At 38.5% G+C, this 18019-nt stretch overlaps 1 protein-coding gene across 35 annotated transcripts in view; it reads right to left on the bottom strand.

Annotated features, from left to right (window-relative positions):
* znf532 (zinc finger protein 532) overlaps positions 1-18019 on the bottom strand; it is a 50614-nt gene that overhangs the window by 11059 nt on the left and 21536 nt on the right. For 22 of the 35 annotated variants that reach the window (XM_073935809.1, XM_073935817.1, XM_068215998.2 and 19 more), the window contains 7 exons: positions 15558-17859; positions 13149-13330; positions 12302-12478; positions 7331-7493; positions 4293-4604; positions 331-443; positions 58-199 (listed from right to left, as the gene is read on the bottom strand). In XM_073935809.1, coding sequence (XP_073791910.1) covers positions 58-199; positions 331-443; positions 4293-4604; positions 7331-7493; positions 12302-12478; positions 13149-13330; positions 15558-17834 — 3366 coding nt within the window. In that variant the 5' untranslated portion in view covers positions 17835-17859. The remainder of the gene's footprint in view (positions 1-57; positions 200-330; positions 444-4292; positions 4605-7330; positions 7494-12301; positions 12479-13148; positions 13331-15557; positions 17860-18019) is intronic. The other 13 variants (XM_073935831.1, XM_073935829.1, XM_073935833.1 and 10 more) reach the window with 1 other exon arrangement.

The following is an 18019-nucleotide window of genomic DNA, read 5'->3' as shown; positions in this document are numbered from 1 at the left end:
ATAAATAATAGATCTAACGGCAGACAATACAGACCTACTATAAATGTTCTTGGTTACCTGCTCTTTTTCCGCCGTGGCTTCGTTGCTGCTGGAATCAGCTGGAAGCTTGTCTTCGGTCTCTTTAACGGTGTGCATTAAATGAATGTGTTTCTCTAACAGCAGTCTTTTTGTGAAGGTTCGACTTGGATCTGGACAGTGTCTGAGAAAACCAAAGAGAGATCTGTTCTATAAGTGTTTATGATTTGTGTGTTCAGCTTTAAAATGCAGACCTACACGTTTAACTGAAACGAAAGCGCATTTCGCTTTGCTGCAGAAACACGTGATACTCACGGACATGAGTAGACCTTCCGTAGGCCCTTGTGTTTGATTCGGTTGTGTCTGCATAAGCTGTGAGAGGAACTGAAGGACTTTTCACACTGCCGACATGGATGCTTTTTCAGTTGCTGGTGGAGCAGAAAGGAGAAAATTGATGGTAATCAGGTTTATACGCGTGCAGTAATGTACAAAAGTATTAAGGCTGCCTATTGATTAAGTTGACTAAACATGTGCTTACACTAAATTTTATTGGTCAGTTAGTTTGCAGGAGATGTCAGGCAAAGTCTGGCAGTCAATGAAGAAATATTTATTAAGACAGCACTGGACTGGCAGATCCGCATGCTATTAAGTATGTTTGAAAGAAAGTAAAAGTGTAAATGATGACTCAAATTTATGTTTGCAAAGTCTTCATGCTAACACTGATCTTTATTATTTTAAATATAGGTCACATACACTAGTCCAGGGATTTTCAACCCTTCATCATACAGTCTATACAATTTATAGTGATAAGAAAATTGTATATAATAAATGGGCATTAAGTAATATTTGTTTTAATAGCATATATTTTTGTTAAGCTTAATCATAATATTTTTCTAATTTTGTATTTATTTACATGTTTTTCTATTTTTTTTTCTATTTATTAATGTCTTTCTTTTCTTTTTCATTCTTTTAACACCTATTTAACACATTTTATTCTGTTTTAATCATTTTTATTCTTTGTTTTTATTTTCTTATACGTGTCTCTTTTATTCCTGTTCATGTAAAGCACTTTGAACTACCATTGTGTGCTGTGTAATAAAAACTATAATATAACATATTATATATTAAAATTAGGGCGACGCGGTCGCGCAGTGGGTAGCACGATTGCCTCACAGCCAGAAGGTGGCTGGTTCGAGCCTCGGCTGGGTCAGTTGGGATTTCTTTGGGAAGTTTGCATGTTCTCTCCGTGTTCACGTGGGTTTTCTCCAGGTGCTTCGGTTTCCCCCACAGACCAAAGACATGTGCAATAGGTGAATTGGGTAAGCTAAAATTGGCCGTAGTGTATAAGTGAGAATGAATGTGTATGGTAGGGGTGTAAACCTACACTGGTCTCATGGTTCGGTTCAGTTCGGTTTCGATTATCATGCCATCGATTCGGTTCAATTCGATATCTCGGTGCATCACGGAGCTTTCCATATATAATTAGATTTTTTCTTCACAACACAAGAATAATTTTTTAATAAAAATATATAAATATATTAATATGTATATATTATTTGTAACACAATAATGTCCAAGCAGTAAGATATTTGAACTGTACCTTTAATTTTACCTGCTCGAAGAAAACATTCTTTTGAATGTATCAAACAAAACTCCAATACATGAACACAAGACAACATGAGCATTTATAGCAAATAAACTAATGTAAATATTATCCCGCTTCCTTTTTGTCTGTCAAAGGAGGTCTTACACTCCTATGATTGTTCATAGTCTTCAGCTGCTCAACAGAAAGGGCTGCAATTGGCTTTAGAAATGAAATCACTGTTCACTGATGAGTTACGCGCAATGTGAAAATTAAAGTGACCGGTTATGAAAATGAAGTGAGGTGTCGTGGACCTCTATTCTGCCGCCCTATGCGCGGATATAACTGAGGATGCGCGGGTGCTGAGTGAGGGAGGTGTCCTCTCTATTCTGCCGTTCTATTCGCGGGTAAAACTAAGGACGCACGGGTGCTGAGTGAGGGAGGTGTCGCGGACGCTGCCCTCTCTATTCTGCCGCCCTTTGCGCGGATATAAAAGAGGACGCACGGGTGTCGCGGACCTCTATTCTGCTGCCCTATGTGTGGATTTAACTGAGGACACGCGGGTGCTGATGGAGGTGTCTCTGACGCCGCCCTCTCTATTCTGTCGCCTATGCGTGAATATATCTGAGGACGCGGGTGGTGAGGGAGGTGTCGCGGACATAACTGAGGACGCGGGTGCGCGGGTGGTAAGGGAGGTGTTGCGGATGCCGCCCTCTCTATACTGCCACCCTAGGCGGCTATCCTCTCTATACTGCCGCCCTAGGCGGCCGCCTAGCTTCTATGGACGTGCCGGCCCTGGTCACGCGGGACGAACAGCCGCAGTTACAGTCTATAAGTGCACAATACGCGGTTAACACAGGTAATCCGTAATAGACAGTGGACAAAACTCGCAACTCAGGCATGCTCGTGTCTGGATCCACAAGTATCGCTTTAAAAGCCAAGAGGAGAGGAAAAGTTACTTCACAAACAGGCCAGCACAGCGGGTCAGATGTCCAAAGTGTGTGCAAGAGAGAGCAGCAGGGACAGAATTTCACAGCATTTCTCCCTAGTAGTGAAATTGCGGCTCGTGTGCTGTGCCTTCTTTAGTGTCAATGAAAGACTTTCCACTAAACTCACAAGCAGTTGAACTGTGCGTAATTATCTACCTTTTAAGTAGTAGGAGCGCTTTATTTAGTCGCCCTCGCCTCCTTCGCCATAGTTTTCTACTGCGACATCGCGCATAGGAGATAAATGACGTCAGTATGTAATAACTGGTTATAATCTATTACTGAACTGATAGTAATAGATCTGCATCACAGTGTACCGAAGAAACAATTAATTTTGACACCCCTAGTGTATGGATGTTTCCCAGGGGAAGGGTTTGCCGGAAGGGCATCCGCTGCGTAAAGCATATGCTGGATAAGTTGGCGGTTCATTCCGCTGTGGCGACTCCAGATAAATAAAGGGACTAAGTCAATAAGAAAATGAATGAATAAATGAATAATAATGTTATATATTATATAATGATAATAAGATAATATAACAATATGTGCTATATAAATAAACTTGCCACGTCTTGCATATTTTCTTATTTTATATGTATTACTAAATCTAACTTGCATTAGTTTGTACATTTTTTGTATAATTAACAAATTAAACACATTTTTAAGAACAAAATACATTTGTAAAAATTATTTTAATTGGTACAATAATAAATATATCATTTTAATCCATTTTTAATTTGTACTTTTTTACTGATTTGTGATACTAAAAATATTTTAATAAATACCTAAATAAAACTGATAAAATGGGTTATAATGTACACACACACACACACACCTTAAAATATTTTCTAATAATATTTGTGCTCTTTTACGTGCTGCCAGGTGAATTTATATAATAAAAAAAAAAAACACAGTACAGATTGTAAAATTGTGAAATGTTATTGCACTATAAAATAACTGTTCAAAAGTAGTTTATCATTTAATTGAATAATTTATTCCAGTGATTTTAATTACCAATTTTCAGCTTCATTACTCCAGTCTTCAGAGTCAAATGATCCTTCAAAAATCACTCTAATATTAATTATAATTATTTTATTAATGGTAATAAAAAAGCAATATTGACTGGAGTAATACTTCCATTTGAAACTACATACAATAAGAAAGCAGTTATTTAAATAATATTTTAATAAATATTTTATTTTAGAAAAATGTACATTTAATAAATGGCGCCTTGATAAACAGATTAACGTTCTTTAAAAAAAAAAAAAAAAAAAAACCTGACAAAAAAACTGACTCTAAACATTTGACCGGTAGTGTACAGTATGTGGCTACTGTTGTCATTTCTATCTGTTTCTACATTACCAAAATGTATCCTTTTTTGACACACTCATACCACAACTTTTGTCAATTTGGCTGTGGCGTTGCTATGGTTTGCTTTAAGTGCTTCATTTGCTTCACAATTATTATGTATTGTTTGTAATATAAAACAGTGCTACAAATAGTTTTCTTAATCAAACTGGAAACTAACAGTATTTTCTCCCTGCATATACTTTAGTAATTAAATTAATATCATTAAAGTGTGATGAGTTGATTAATGACTTAAATAAACAACTATTAGTTATCTAGGAAAATCTTCAATTGAACGCAGCCCAATAATTATATAACCCAAGGTCTCTCTACACTAACCAGAACTAAAACTAGTATAATTTTACCTTCCCATGCTCTCTTTTCATGTGCGAGATGTAGACTTCTCTCTGTGTGAACAAGCGGTCACAGTCTCTGCAGTTCCAGCCAGGGCAGGAGGTTGAAGGAGGTGGTTTTTTGGGAATGTCTGTCCCATTACTGCTCTTCTTTGTCGGTGACACTGGTTTCTTCTCTCCCTTCTCCAGGTTGCTGATGGAGCTGCTCTCCTTGTTGTTGCTGTTGTTATTGGGACTCAGGGAATTAGTAGGTTTGGAGCTGAGAGGAAGATTAATGCCCAGGTTTGGAGGGCCCTCGATGGTCTTTAAGGTGCCATGCATCGACTTGAAAGAAAGAGGGATTTTAATATTAATACGATATAAATAATGTAATAATGAAAATCTTTGTTCAGGGCAAAGATAAATTGCATCCAAAATAAAAGTTTGTTTTGACATTATATACATTTTTATTCATATTTAAATATAAAACATATGTATGCAGTATGATACAAATTGTATATACATTTAAATATTTATACAAAAAGTTTTTATGTACGTGTATTACATACATAATAAATATATGAAGAGTTTAGATATAAAAACCTCTAAAAACCTGTTGATATTTTCTTTTAAAATTAGCATTTACTCTGACTCGTGTGTAGGCTCAGTAATTTCACTTTTATAGTGAAGAATAAGTTATTTTTATTGCCTTTCAAAAGGCAAATTTTAGGTGAACATTATTATTATTATTATTCATTCATTCATTTTCTTGTCGGCTTAGTCCCTTTTTTAAATCCAGGGTTGCCACTGCAGAAATTATCCAACACATTTTTACGCAGCGGATGCCCTTCCAGCCGCAACCCATCTCTGGGAAACACACACATATTCACACTCATACACTACGGACAATTTAGCCTACCCAATTCACCTGTACCACATATGTCTTTGGACTGTGGTGGAAACCGGAGCACCCAGAGGAAACCCACGCAAAAGCAGGGAGAGCATGCAAACTCCACACAGAAATGGCAACTGACCCAGCCGAGGCTCGAACCAGCGACCTTCTTGCTGTGAGTCGACAGCACCACCTACTGCGGATTCCTCCACAGTCCAAAGACATGCGGTACAGGTGAATTGGGTAGGCTAAATTGTCCGTAGTGTATGAGTGTGTGTGGATGTGTGTGGAAGGAAATCGCTGCGTAAAAACATATGCTGGATAAGTTCTCGGTTCATTCCGCTGTGGCAACCCCAGTTTAATAAAGGGACTAAGCCGAAAAAAAAAGAATTAATTATATATATATATATATATATATATATATATATATATATATATATATATATATAGTTTTAAGAAATTAAAAACTGCTTCTAGCCTAAATAAACCAAATAAAACTTTCTCCAGAAAAAAAAAAAAATTATTAGACATTCTGTGGAAATTTCCTTGCTCTGTTAAACATCTGAAAAAAAAAATTCAGAGGGGGAGGCTAATAATTCTGACTTAAACTGTGTGTGTGTGTGTGTGTGTGTGTGTTTATATGTGTGTGTGTGTGTGTGTGTGTGTGTGTGTGTGTGTGTGTGTGTGTGTATATATACATACATACATACATTCATATATATATATATATATATATATACATACATAAACACACATACAATGCTAAAGAATAAAGTTAAAGAGTAACTCAATTTATTGATTTTCAAATTAATCACAACAAATGCACATTAGTGTTGTGTCCCAATTTGCATAATATCCATCATAAATATTACACAAAATTAATAATATCCCAAATCATAGTATGTTGAAGGGAGCATTTCAAAAGTTACCTGGATTCTCTACTATTTAAGAAAGTGCAGATTCATGCATATGCTAATAATGCCCACAATACATTACACAAGCCAGACCGAAGATTAAGTGGAGCAGCTTTGATAAAGATGTTTAATTGATTAATAATATCTAACCTAATGGAACTTATTTATTTCACATTTTCTGCATAAAATCTACTTTTTTAAAAAGTAAAAAATTTATCTTTAACTTCTAAATGCTTGATTATGAAAACACTTTCTGCAGATTAACCTGCTGCTGTTTCCTCAATATTGTAGAAAGTTAATTATAAAAGACATGTAAATGTGACAAAATGATAGACAGGGCTCGTAACTAAGCAACCGAATGGCCCATTAATAAAAAAGTAGTATGTCCCAAGTATGTATGTAGTAATATTTGCCGGCAGCTAGCTCTCTGCAACTCTCACATGGTCGCCCACTGAAGCGAAGCAGAGCTGTGCCCAGTCAGTACCTGGATGGGAGACCACATGGGAAAACTAGGTTGCTGCCGGAAGTGCTGTTAGTGAGACCAGCAGGGGGTGCTCATCCTGTGGTCTGTTTGGGTCCTAATGCCCCAGTATAGTGACGGGGACTCTATACTGCTCAGTGAGGGCCGTCTTTCGGATTAAACGTTAAACCGAGGTCCCGACTCTCTGTGGTCATTAAAAATCCCAGGATATCCTTCGAAAAGGAGTAGGAGTTTAACCCCGGCATCCTGGCCAAATCTGCCCACTGGCATCTGTCCATCATGGCCTCCAAACACTCCCCATATCAAAAATTGGCTTCATCACTCTGTCTCCTCTCCACCAATCAGCTGGTGTGTGGTGTGCGGTCTGGCAAAAAATGGCTGCCGTCATGTCATCCAGGTGGATACTGCACACTGGTGGTGGATGAAGAGACCTACCCCCTAGCCCTTCCCCCACCCCCACCCCCCATTGTGTAAAGCGATTTGAGTGCCCAGAAAAGCGCTATATAAATGTAAGTAATTATTATTATTATTATTATGTCTGTCACACACTTAAATGTATGTAGTATAAATAGGCGAATTGGGACACAGCATAGCTGTCCAATTGTCATTTTCTGACCAACTGTAAAAAATCTGCCTTAAATTACAATATTTTTCATGAAACTGGGAAGAAATGTCACCAGACTTTTACAGAATAATAAAACCAACAAATCCAGAGAAACTGAGAATTTTTAAGTAGTTTCTTATTTCGTGCATTATATAATTCTCACAGGTTTGATTGCCTTACTTTAATATGATCCAACATGAGCTGCTTTTGGGCGTAGTGCACCGAACAGTCTGGACACTTGAAGACAGACACTTTCTGACTGGATATGTGCTGGTCAAAGTGCGTGTAGAGCAAAGTCTGCTGGGTAAAAACTGTGTCACACATAGAACACTTGTAGATCAGCCTGCAAAACAACATACAATGCATTGCCATTATCTAAAACGCTTGTTCATACTCGAGTAGGTGTTCCTACTCCTCAACATCTCAAGCTAAAACAACACACAAAACCAACTCTCCCTTTAGCATAAATATATTGTAATGTTGAAGGAAATAACGAGCATACTAAAGCTTGTCAGTGTCAGACATCTGCATTAAACGTCAATAAGCTGGCTGATTAGGTTTTCAACATGGTTTCAGATAAAACAGGAAGTGCAAACAAACCATCTGGCCTTTTCATTAGCAAGTGCTGATGAACATGACAGGCATGTTGGGAAGTGGTCAGGTTCAAAGAGAGGACATGGAAATTAAAGCCACCATGAATAATTTCTTTCTACACCTGAAAAGGTCAGTGGCATACGAGTTCTCGAAGAACTGATTTGACACACATATCCTGTTTCCCTCCTCTATACTGCAGCTGATAATCACTGCAAACAAGTGTTTAGTGCATGGTGTGGATGATTAATTATGTTCATTGTGGTCAAAATGATTAGTCCTCCTGTGAATTTTTGTTTTTTCTTTTTCAAATATTTCCTAAAAAATGTTTAACAGAGCAAAGAATTTTTCACAGTATTGTCTGTAATATTTTATCTTCTGGAGAAAGTCTGATTTGTTTTATTTCGGTTTGAATAAAAGCAGTTTTTCAATAAAAAAATTAATTAAGGTCAATATTATTTGCCCTCTTAAGCAATCTTTTAAAGATACTTTTTAGGGTGCTTTCACACCTACACTTTTGTTTCGGAACATATCTCGTTTGCCCAGTTAGCGCGGTTCGTTTGGCATATGTGAACAGGGCAATCGCTCTAAAGTTCCGCGCCAAGGTAATCGCTCCGAGATCGTTTGAATGAGGTGGTCTCGGCTCGATTGAAACGAACCCTGGAGCGGTTCGATTGCAGTGAGAAAGCGATTAGATCTGAGCGCGGTTATATCACAGTGTTTTATGGATATGTAATAAGCTTACGGCTTTATGAAGAGAGAATTATGAGTATGGCGGGAAGTTTCACGAGTCTCCGGATGCCCGCAAACGAGTGATGATCTCCCGGTAATCTCGCGTCTCCCTCCCGGTCCTCAAATAGGCTACGTCACGCACCCTTTCCACCCCTCCCCACCGCATCTCTCCTCAGACACATCGCGCGCGCACCCTGTCAATCACCATCAAACCATCACCATTCCTGACAGCTTAGCGGGTCGCTGCAAAATAAACCCTGACACTCTGACCAATGTGAGGAGAGTTTACTCGCACGTGACTTGTTTTAGCTCTTTTGGTCCGATTAGAAACTTTGCAATGTGAAAGCGAACCGCTCCAAGAGCAAAGAGCAACAATGTAACAATTGTAATCTCTGTTTCGGAACAACTGAATCGATTCACAGGTGTGAAAGCACCCTTAGATTCTTTCTGGTTTAGGGTGTTTTCACATCTGTAGTTCGGTTCATTTGGTCTGGACCAAGGGCAACAGATGATACATTGTAGCATTTTCTGCTATCTTTGGGTCGGGTTCACACCACACAGATTGCTTTGGTCAGAACCAGTTGAAAGAACCAAAATGCAGTCATCTGACAAAATCCACATCACTCAGTGGTCAGATGATATTGAACGTATTACCTAAACTGCTTTTCGATTGGTCAGAATTCACTTGCGGGAAAAAGCCAATGAAACTCCAGCAAGTAAACAAACCGTCAGACACAAAATGTCACTTTTTACTATGGAGCTATGACTGCACTGGCTGATTGTATCCATAGTCATAGTATACTATATAGTTTGTATACATCACTTTAGACAAGCTATACATTTCGAGAATGAAGCGTGGCTGGAAAACAATTATGTTTTAATGCATCGCACGTCACTTTAGGAGGAGGCATGAATTAATTTAGCTAAACTGCGATATGGTCATCTTACGGAAATATTACCAACGATCCATTTTTCCTCTCTCCCTCTCCAGTGGTAAAGCGCTGTCAACAAATGTTTTTCCTCCACATTCCATAATGCACAGCGCATCGGCCTACGGCAGCTGGATTAGTCCAAAAAGGTGCAGTACTTTTTGCGGTTGTGCCTGTTTTAGTTCAGATCATGTGTGGGTACATAATATTGGATAGTTCTAGTTCAGGGATGGGCAAACTTGATCCTCGAGGGCCGGTGTCCATACAGAGTTTTGTTCCAACACTAGTCAAACACACCTGAACAAACTAATCAGTGTCTTCAAGATCACTAGAAATCTATAAGCAGATGTGTGTGATTAGAGCTGGAGCTAAACTGTGCAGGACACCGGCCCTCCAGGACCGAATTTGCCCACCCCTGTTCTAGTTTGAACTTGGGCTTAAAAAAACAAAAATGGAAAATGTTGTTCTCTGATGTATCTTCCTGTATTTTACCAGTCTGTTCAATAGTAAAAAGTATATATTAAAACATTTATATTTTTAAATCTTAAGGTTGCTATAAATATTGAACTTAAAATTGTTTTACAAAAATGTCCAAACTGCCTTTATGTCAGCCAAACCAAAAGAAATAAGACTTTCTTCAGAATAAAAAAAATGTTATTAGGAAATACTGTGAAAATTTCTGTGCCCTGTTAAACAGCACTTGGGAAATAACTTACATCTACAGTTGAAACCAGAAGTTTACATACACTGTATAAAAAGGCAGATAACCATTAAAAAAGTCAGATGTTAATGTGACTAAACTTTTTCTCTTTTAGGTAAGTTAGGTTTATCAAATTTGTTTCTGTTATGCTTAATAGCAGAATCATGAGAGGTATATTATTTAAGAAATTGTTATAACTTTTCTTGAAAGTCAAGTTTACATACAATAAGATTATTATGCCTCTGAAAAAGCTGAGATGATGGTGTCATGGTTTTGGAAGTTTTTGATTGGCTAATTGACAAGATTTGAGTTAAAGATTTGAGGCACAACAGTAAAATAGTATTTAAGGAAAACCTCAAACACACTGCTTTCTTGTGTGACAACATGGGAAAATCAACAAGTCAGAATCAATAAAAAAAGTCAGATTACAATTTGCTAAATTACACTAAAAAAATAAATAAATAAAGAATACGTTTGACATGCCCTGTGGTATAATGGAACTAAGATTGAACTGTTTGGCCATAATGACCAGTGTTACATTTGAAGGACAAAGAGGAAAGCTTTGAAGCCTAGGAACACCATCCCAACTGTGAAGTATGGGGGCGACAGCATCATGTTGTGGGGCTGTTTTGCTGCAGGAGGGACTGGTCCACTTCTGGACCAGTGGTCCACTGTAGAAATACTGAAGCAACATGTCAAGACATCAGCCAGGAAATTAAAACTTGGCCACAAATGAGTCTTCCAAACAGACCATGACCCTAAGCATACTGCCAAATTAGTTCAAATCTGCTTTAAGGACAATAGAGTGACTGTTTTGGAGTGGCCATCACAAAGCCCTGATCTTAAACCTATAGAAAATTTGTGGGCAGAATTAAAAAAGCTTGTGAAAGCAAGACAGCCAACAAACCTGACTCAGTTACACCAATTCTGTCAGGAAGAATTGGCCAAAATTCCTTCAAACTATTGTGAGAAGCTTGTGGAAGGATACCCAAAACATTTGACCAAAGTTATACAGTTTAAAAGCAAAGCTAACAAAAAGTAAATGTATGAGAACTTTTGATTGTTTAGAAATTAATAAAAAATTCTCAAAATTCTGGCATTTAGCAAATGTAAATCACATATATATATATATATATATATATATATATATATATATATATATATATATATATATATATATATATATATATATATATATATAAATTTTACAGGTATGCTAAAAATTATTTGGCCTTTAACTGTTCAACTGTGGCGTTCTGTCCTTTATACTATTGCTGAGCATCACTGCAAATAGATGTGAGTGTTTAGTTCAAGGTGTGGAATTGAATGATTAATAATCATCACCATCATTGCTAAAAAATTATTAGCCCTCCTGTGAATTATTATTTCCCAAATAAGAGTCAGAGCAAAGACATTTTCACAGTATTTGCTATATTTTTTCGACTACAGAAAGTCTTATTTGTTTTATCTCAGCTATAATAAAAGCAGTTTTATTAATTTAAAAAAAAACATTTTAAGGCGAATATTATTAGCCCGCTTAAGAAATATTTTAAAGATATTTAAAAAATAAATAAATAAAAACTTAAGGTTGCTATTAATATTGAACATAAAAATTGTTAAATTGTTAAAAACCAAAAGAAATAAGATTTTATATATATATATATATATATATATATATATATATATATATATATATTAGGAAAGATTGAAAATGTCCATGCCCTGTTAAACATTACTTGGGAAGCACAGAAGCACTTAAAATTATTTGGCCTTCAACTGTACGCCAAAAATCATGACAAAGCATAAACACCCATCAGTAATAATATCTAACATGAGCTTCTGATCATGTATTCTGGTCATCCACAGCATTCTGTGGTCAGATATGTTGTATAATGATGACTCGGCTAACCACTTTCACAGAAAACCAGAGTTCAGTTTGTCACAGATTTTTTTCCTCACATAATACAATTAGTTTAGCGCAAATCAATATCTCGTGTGTTTTGTTTCATTTAAGTAACAACCAAGACCACATGACCTAGTTGAGTGAGTTTGTGTTTATATACTTCTTCTTATTTTTTTAACACTATAGTTTCTCAAATGAAAATAGTTTAACCTTTACAGAACAATTAAAAGACAAACAAAGATATCACGCATCACACAGACACACCAATGCGAAGAATTTGGAAAGGAAGCACTCACTTAGGCTCTCCGATTTTGACTCCTGGATGCTGGGTGTAGGCATGGGAATGTGCACCAGGGGCGGATTTAAAAGCCATGGGGCAGATGGGGCATTTGTAGAAGATTTCACAGTGAGATCCCTGAATGTGTGACTTGAGAGCGGCAACATCGGCGAAGATGACACTACAGTGAACACAGCTATGGCCAAAGAAGAAGATGAGAAAGAAAGGGTTACTCTTGAATATATTCTCTAATGCTCTTTTTAGTTTTTATAATCGATGCCAGTCACTTTTAATGTGGCATCAATCATGGGTGAACAGCAGAATAATAGCAGTGAATAAGCGCTCTGATTGCTGTTTGGAAAGCACGTCGAGCCACTCAAAACCAATTAAATGCTTAGGATAATTTAGTATTTCAATACACGTTTGGTGTATAAATAGGAGCTTTATAAGCAATTCAGAAAAAAATAGAACAAAAGTGGTCAGAATGGGGTGAATGCACTCATCTCTAAATTTAGTTCAGTGCGCAGAACTGAAAATGTGACGTGATAATTGCACATTACTAGTGGTATCCATGTAAAAGAATGCATGATAAATTGCAATCCTTTTCCATACCTTCGATGCATGGTGCTGCTACAGTATGCTGAAAAAAAGTGATTTGTTGTGGTGTTGATGCATTTTGCACCACTAGGTGTCAGTAAAGATAACTACACAGCTTTGCTGATTCTCAGGGTGAGCTTTAAACCCTCAATTGATGCATTCATCTGTTTTGCATAAATAAACTTTTGTTTGACTTGGAAAACGAGCCATTTCTTGGAAGAACGGAGGCTTCTGGCTCTGAAAGTTATAGAGATTAACACAGTACTAACCGATAGCCCACACGGCGTGTGTAGTGCAGGCAGTTTTTGGTCACATGGGATTGAAAATGGACAGATCGACAGATAGCTCCACATTCAGGGCAGATATACGGAGACTTGTGCTGATGGATGCGCTGATGGGAGGCAAAGCTACACTGGTTTGGCAGCAGCATTTGGCAAATGGTGCAGGTTTTCTGTGGTAGTAGAGAGAAAAGCACAGGCACATTGTTCAAAATGTTTCAACACAAATCTTAACTACTTGTGTAAATACAAGATGAAGTCAGTGTTTTAGTATTCGAGACTCAAGGTTGATTAACTCGAATACTATATCAAATCAGCCTGTTCACATCAAGTACAATAACTATAAGGATTATACTCACCGGCCACTTTATTAGGTACACCTGTCCAACTGCTTGACGCAAATTTCTAAATCAGCCAATTGCATGTCAGCAACATAGTAAAAACGATTTGCTGCAGTTCAAACCGAGCATCAGAATGGGGAAGAAAGGTGATTTAAGTGACTTTGATCGTGGCATGGTTGTTGGTGTTAAACAGGCTGGTCTGAGTATTTCAGAAACTGTTGATCTACTGGGATTTTCATGCACAACCATCTCTAGGGTTTACAGAGAATGGTTCGAAAAAAAGAAAATATCCAGTGAGCGGCAGTTTTGTGGGCGCAAATGCCTTGTTGATGTCAGAGGTCAGAGAAAAATGGCCAGACTGGTTAGAGCTGATAGAAAGAGAACAGTAACTCAAATGACCACTCGTCACAACTGAGGTATGCAGAAGAGCATCTCTGAATGCACAACATGTCCAACCTTGATGCGGACGGGCTACAGCAGCAGAAGACCACATCAGGTGCCACTCCTGTCTGCTAAGAACAGGAAACTGAGGCTACAATTCACACAGGCTCACCAAAATTGGACAATAGAAGTTTGGAAAAACGTTGCCTGGTCTGATGGGTCTCAATTTCTGCTGTGACATTCTGATGGTAGGGTCAAAATTTGGCATCAACAACATGAAACCATGGATTCATCCTGCCTTGTATCAACATTTTAGGCTGGTGTTGGTAGTGTAATGGTGTGGGGGATATTTTCTTGGCACACTTTGGGCCCATTTGTACCAATTGAGCATCATGTCAATGTCATAGCCTACATAAGTATTGTTGCTGACCATTACCATGCCTTTATGACCACAGTTTACCCATCTTCAAATGACGCGCCATGTCATAAAGCGCAAATTATCTCAGACTGGTTTCTTGAACATGACAATTAGTTCACTGTACTCAAATGGCCTCCATGGTCACCAGATCTCTCCAATAGAGCACCTTTGGGATGTGGTGGAATGGGAGATTCACATCATGGATGTGCAGCCGACAAATCTGCAGCAACTATGTGATGCTATTTTGTAAATATGGAGCAAAATTTCTGAGGAATATTTTCAGTACCTTGTTAAATCTATGCCACGAAGGATTAAGGCAGTTCCAAAGGCAAAAGGGGGTCCAACCCGGTACTAGTAAGGCATACCTAATAAAGTGGCCGGTAAATGTGTGTGTGTGTGTGTGTGTGTGTGTGTGTGTGTGTGTGTGTGTGTGCGCACACACACACACACACACACACACACAAACACACACACACACACACACACACACACACATATATATATTTTTTTTTCTTTAATGTAATAGCTATGGTCTGAACTGTAATGTTGATTTATGTTTAACATTTTTTCTTTATATATATATATATAAAGAAAAAATGTTAAACATAAATCAACATTACAGTTCAGACCATAGCTATTACAATAAAGATGTAAAAAAACTATATTGTTAGGACCACTTTCAGAATGATTTTCATTCCAGCTAATAAATGATAAAAAACTGACAGCCAGACTTAGAACTTAAATATAAAAAAGCTTGAGCAATATTGAGCTACAGACAACAATGTGGAGAAGCTCTGCTTGATGTTAAGCCTTTTCTTTTGTTAATGTCTTTTCAAGCAGTATTTAATGATAATGACTATCTTGGCAACAATTGGAAATAATGCTAAAAAATGGAAGTTGAAAAAAGAATTTAAATGAACGTCAGTCTACTAACCTGAAGTATAAAAATAAAAGCACATCTGGTATCTTTGGGGTGCCTCCTTTGAAAGTGCAAGGGAAAATAATCTGTGTTGTTTTTATTCCACAACTACTCTGTCGGTGGTTGTTAAATTTTGTTTTTGTTTAGATTGATTACACAAGCTGAATTCACTGGTCAGATGTTCTGGTAGCACACCTGCAGGTCACAAAGGGGCAATGCCAAATAATAATAAAAAAAGCATAAGCTCAAAATAAATATAGTTAGTGTGCTTGGTGTGAACAGGCCTTAATACAAGAACCATTCCAACTCATGCATCACAAATAATATACGAACGAACGCACCTGTCCACTTGACTCGGGAGCCTGCTGGTAGTGCATTACAAGAGCTGACTCCTCCTGAAACGTCTCATTACATTCCAAGCACTTCAGATTCGATCTGCAGACCCTGGAGGCATCCTTATCAAGAGGCATGGCAGCAACAACTGGGGCAGAAGAGGGCGCGGAGATCACTGTGGTTGAGTTTCCCTTCCCTTGGCTCCCTGCTATCAAGGATCCAAGGTTAGCTGAAGAGGTGGGAGCACTGGAAGTTACAGAGGGGACCAGAATCATCTGGTCAGCTGGAATTGGCTTTAGTATGAGATGTGAACACTGCATTACAACACCTTTGTCTTTGTGGCCCCTAGCATGTGATAGAAGGCTGCACTTGTTGTAGAAGACTAGATTTTTGGTGCAGTGGTTGCACGTGACCTCAATGCGGACACTTCTACGGTCATAATGCTGAGTGAGGCTTTTTTCCAGGGCAAAGGAATCACCACATTCCAAGCACTTATATCCACGGGATGGTAACGATATACAGGCTGAAGTTGGAGGGCTTAGATTTGGTACATAAACTGGGACAGGATTAATGCTACTCAAAACTTTATTGAAGGCCTCCACCACTGAGCTCTGGGAACTGGTTAGGACCTGGACCCGAGACACCTTCTTTTGTTGCTGTTGGGCCAACAGGGCTTGCTTGATGGGCTGTTGAGGCTTGGTCAGGGCCTGGTGTAGCTCAGCCGATGATGGATTCTGAGGCAAGAGATTTAAGTTGGTTAAGTGGACAGTCTTTGGCACAAGTTTGGTGTTTGTTAGACTGGAAGCAGGCACCATGACAGTTTGTTGCTGAATGGCATTAGCAGCTTTAAGGATGGCACTGCTGGCACTCTGAACAGATGCCGCTGGTATGACAGTGGCCTTTACAGTGGTATTGTTGGCAAGTTTCAGGTTTATCACTTGTGACCCTGCCGTTTTAACAGCTGAGACAGGTAAGAAGGCAGTGGCCACAGGTTTGATGGTCATTTGTTTAGTTACCTCAATGGCAGAGCCTCCGGAAGTTGCTACTACTGTGGTTGGCAAAGTTGTTCTGGTGGGAGAAGAGAAAACAGAAGGCGAGGTTGAAGAGGACAGGAGAGAAGACACAACATTGGATGAAGAATCAACACCCTTCTTCAAGCCATCAGGATCAAACTCAGGCAGGACTCTAGTAACTGTCCTCTTGATCTGCCCTGAAGATGTCTTGATCGTTTTAATGCGAACTTTGGGAATGACTGGTATGGATCCTGCTGGAGAAGCAGGAGACTCTTTGCTGCTGCTTTCACTTGTGACACTGCTAGGACTATCAGGTTGTTTTGTGAGCACCTTCCTGCTAAGCTCCAGAGCAGATTCCTGGTCTAATGATTTTTCTGTAACTTTTGGAATCTCTTTAGCCTCTCTGGGTGAATCTCGAGTGGTAGCAATAGATTCTGGAGGCACTGTTTCTGTGCTAGCTTTCTTTGCACTCAGTGCTGCAATTGCAGCAATGCAGGATGAGAGCTTTGCAGACGATTTGGCCTTTGCTTGGGAAAAGTTGGTCACACTCAACTCAATAACTGGTTCTGCAGGTTCTTTTGCTTCTTGAGATGTGGAGGTTTCTTTTGAGTGTTCCTCTTGGTTTTTTCTTGGTTTTTGAGAGTCATGCAGTTTTGCATGTCCCACTTTTCCATTGGTGCTGCCATTCTCAACTTTCAACTTATGGCAGTTGCCATTTGTTCTCGGCCTAGATGCACAATCTGCTTTTATGTGTTGAGAACGAGGCTCTTCCATCTTTGCACCAGAACCAGTTAAAGGGTTTGGCCTAAATGATAAATGACTTTGTTTGTCTGCAGGGTCATCTACTTCAATCTTGTCATCATCATCAAACTCCTCTGCACTAGAGATTGGACTAAACTGGTTGAATGTGGAGATATTTCCTGCCATCCCATGGATTTCACCTTTTTGAAGCTTGTCACTTTCTTTTCTGTATCTGTTGTTGGGCGACACAGGCAAGAATCCATTGCGCAATCCATTTCCGACAGTTGGATGAACATCCTTCTCTGAAAGATGTTCAGAGGCATCAAAATTTCGAACGTTCTTAACAATAACACTAACCCCGACATCTGGACCAGAGGTGGCATGGGAGTCCTCTTCATGGTGGGCATTGTGTTTGAGCTGTCCCTCATGATCATCATGGCCAGACTCAATGGCAGCCTTGGGGTCAACCATATCAGGAATATCAAAGGCCGCAAGCAGATCATCAAAGTCTGGGGTTTTCATGTCGCCCATGGTCTCATGAAAATGAGCTTAACACCTTTGAGAAACAAGAGAAACAACATTCCATTTTATACTATGTATTAATTATAGACATGAGTAAGCAACGTCTATATAAATTCTATAAGGATATTAGTACCAATTAAATGGAATAAAATGATAAACCAAACATTGTAATTTCTTGCACTAAACATGTTTTC

The sequence above is a fragment of the Danio rerio genome, chromosome 21 (assembly GCF_049306965.1).
Source record: "Danio rerio strain Tuebingen ecotype United States chromosome 21, GRCz12tu, whole genome shotgun sequence".
NCBI classification, from domain to species: domain Eukaryota; kingdom Metazoa; phylum Chordata; class Actinopteri; order Cypriniformes; family Danionidae; genus Danio; species Danio rerio.
This window is presented reverse-complemented; position numbering and strand designations above follow the sequence as displayed.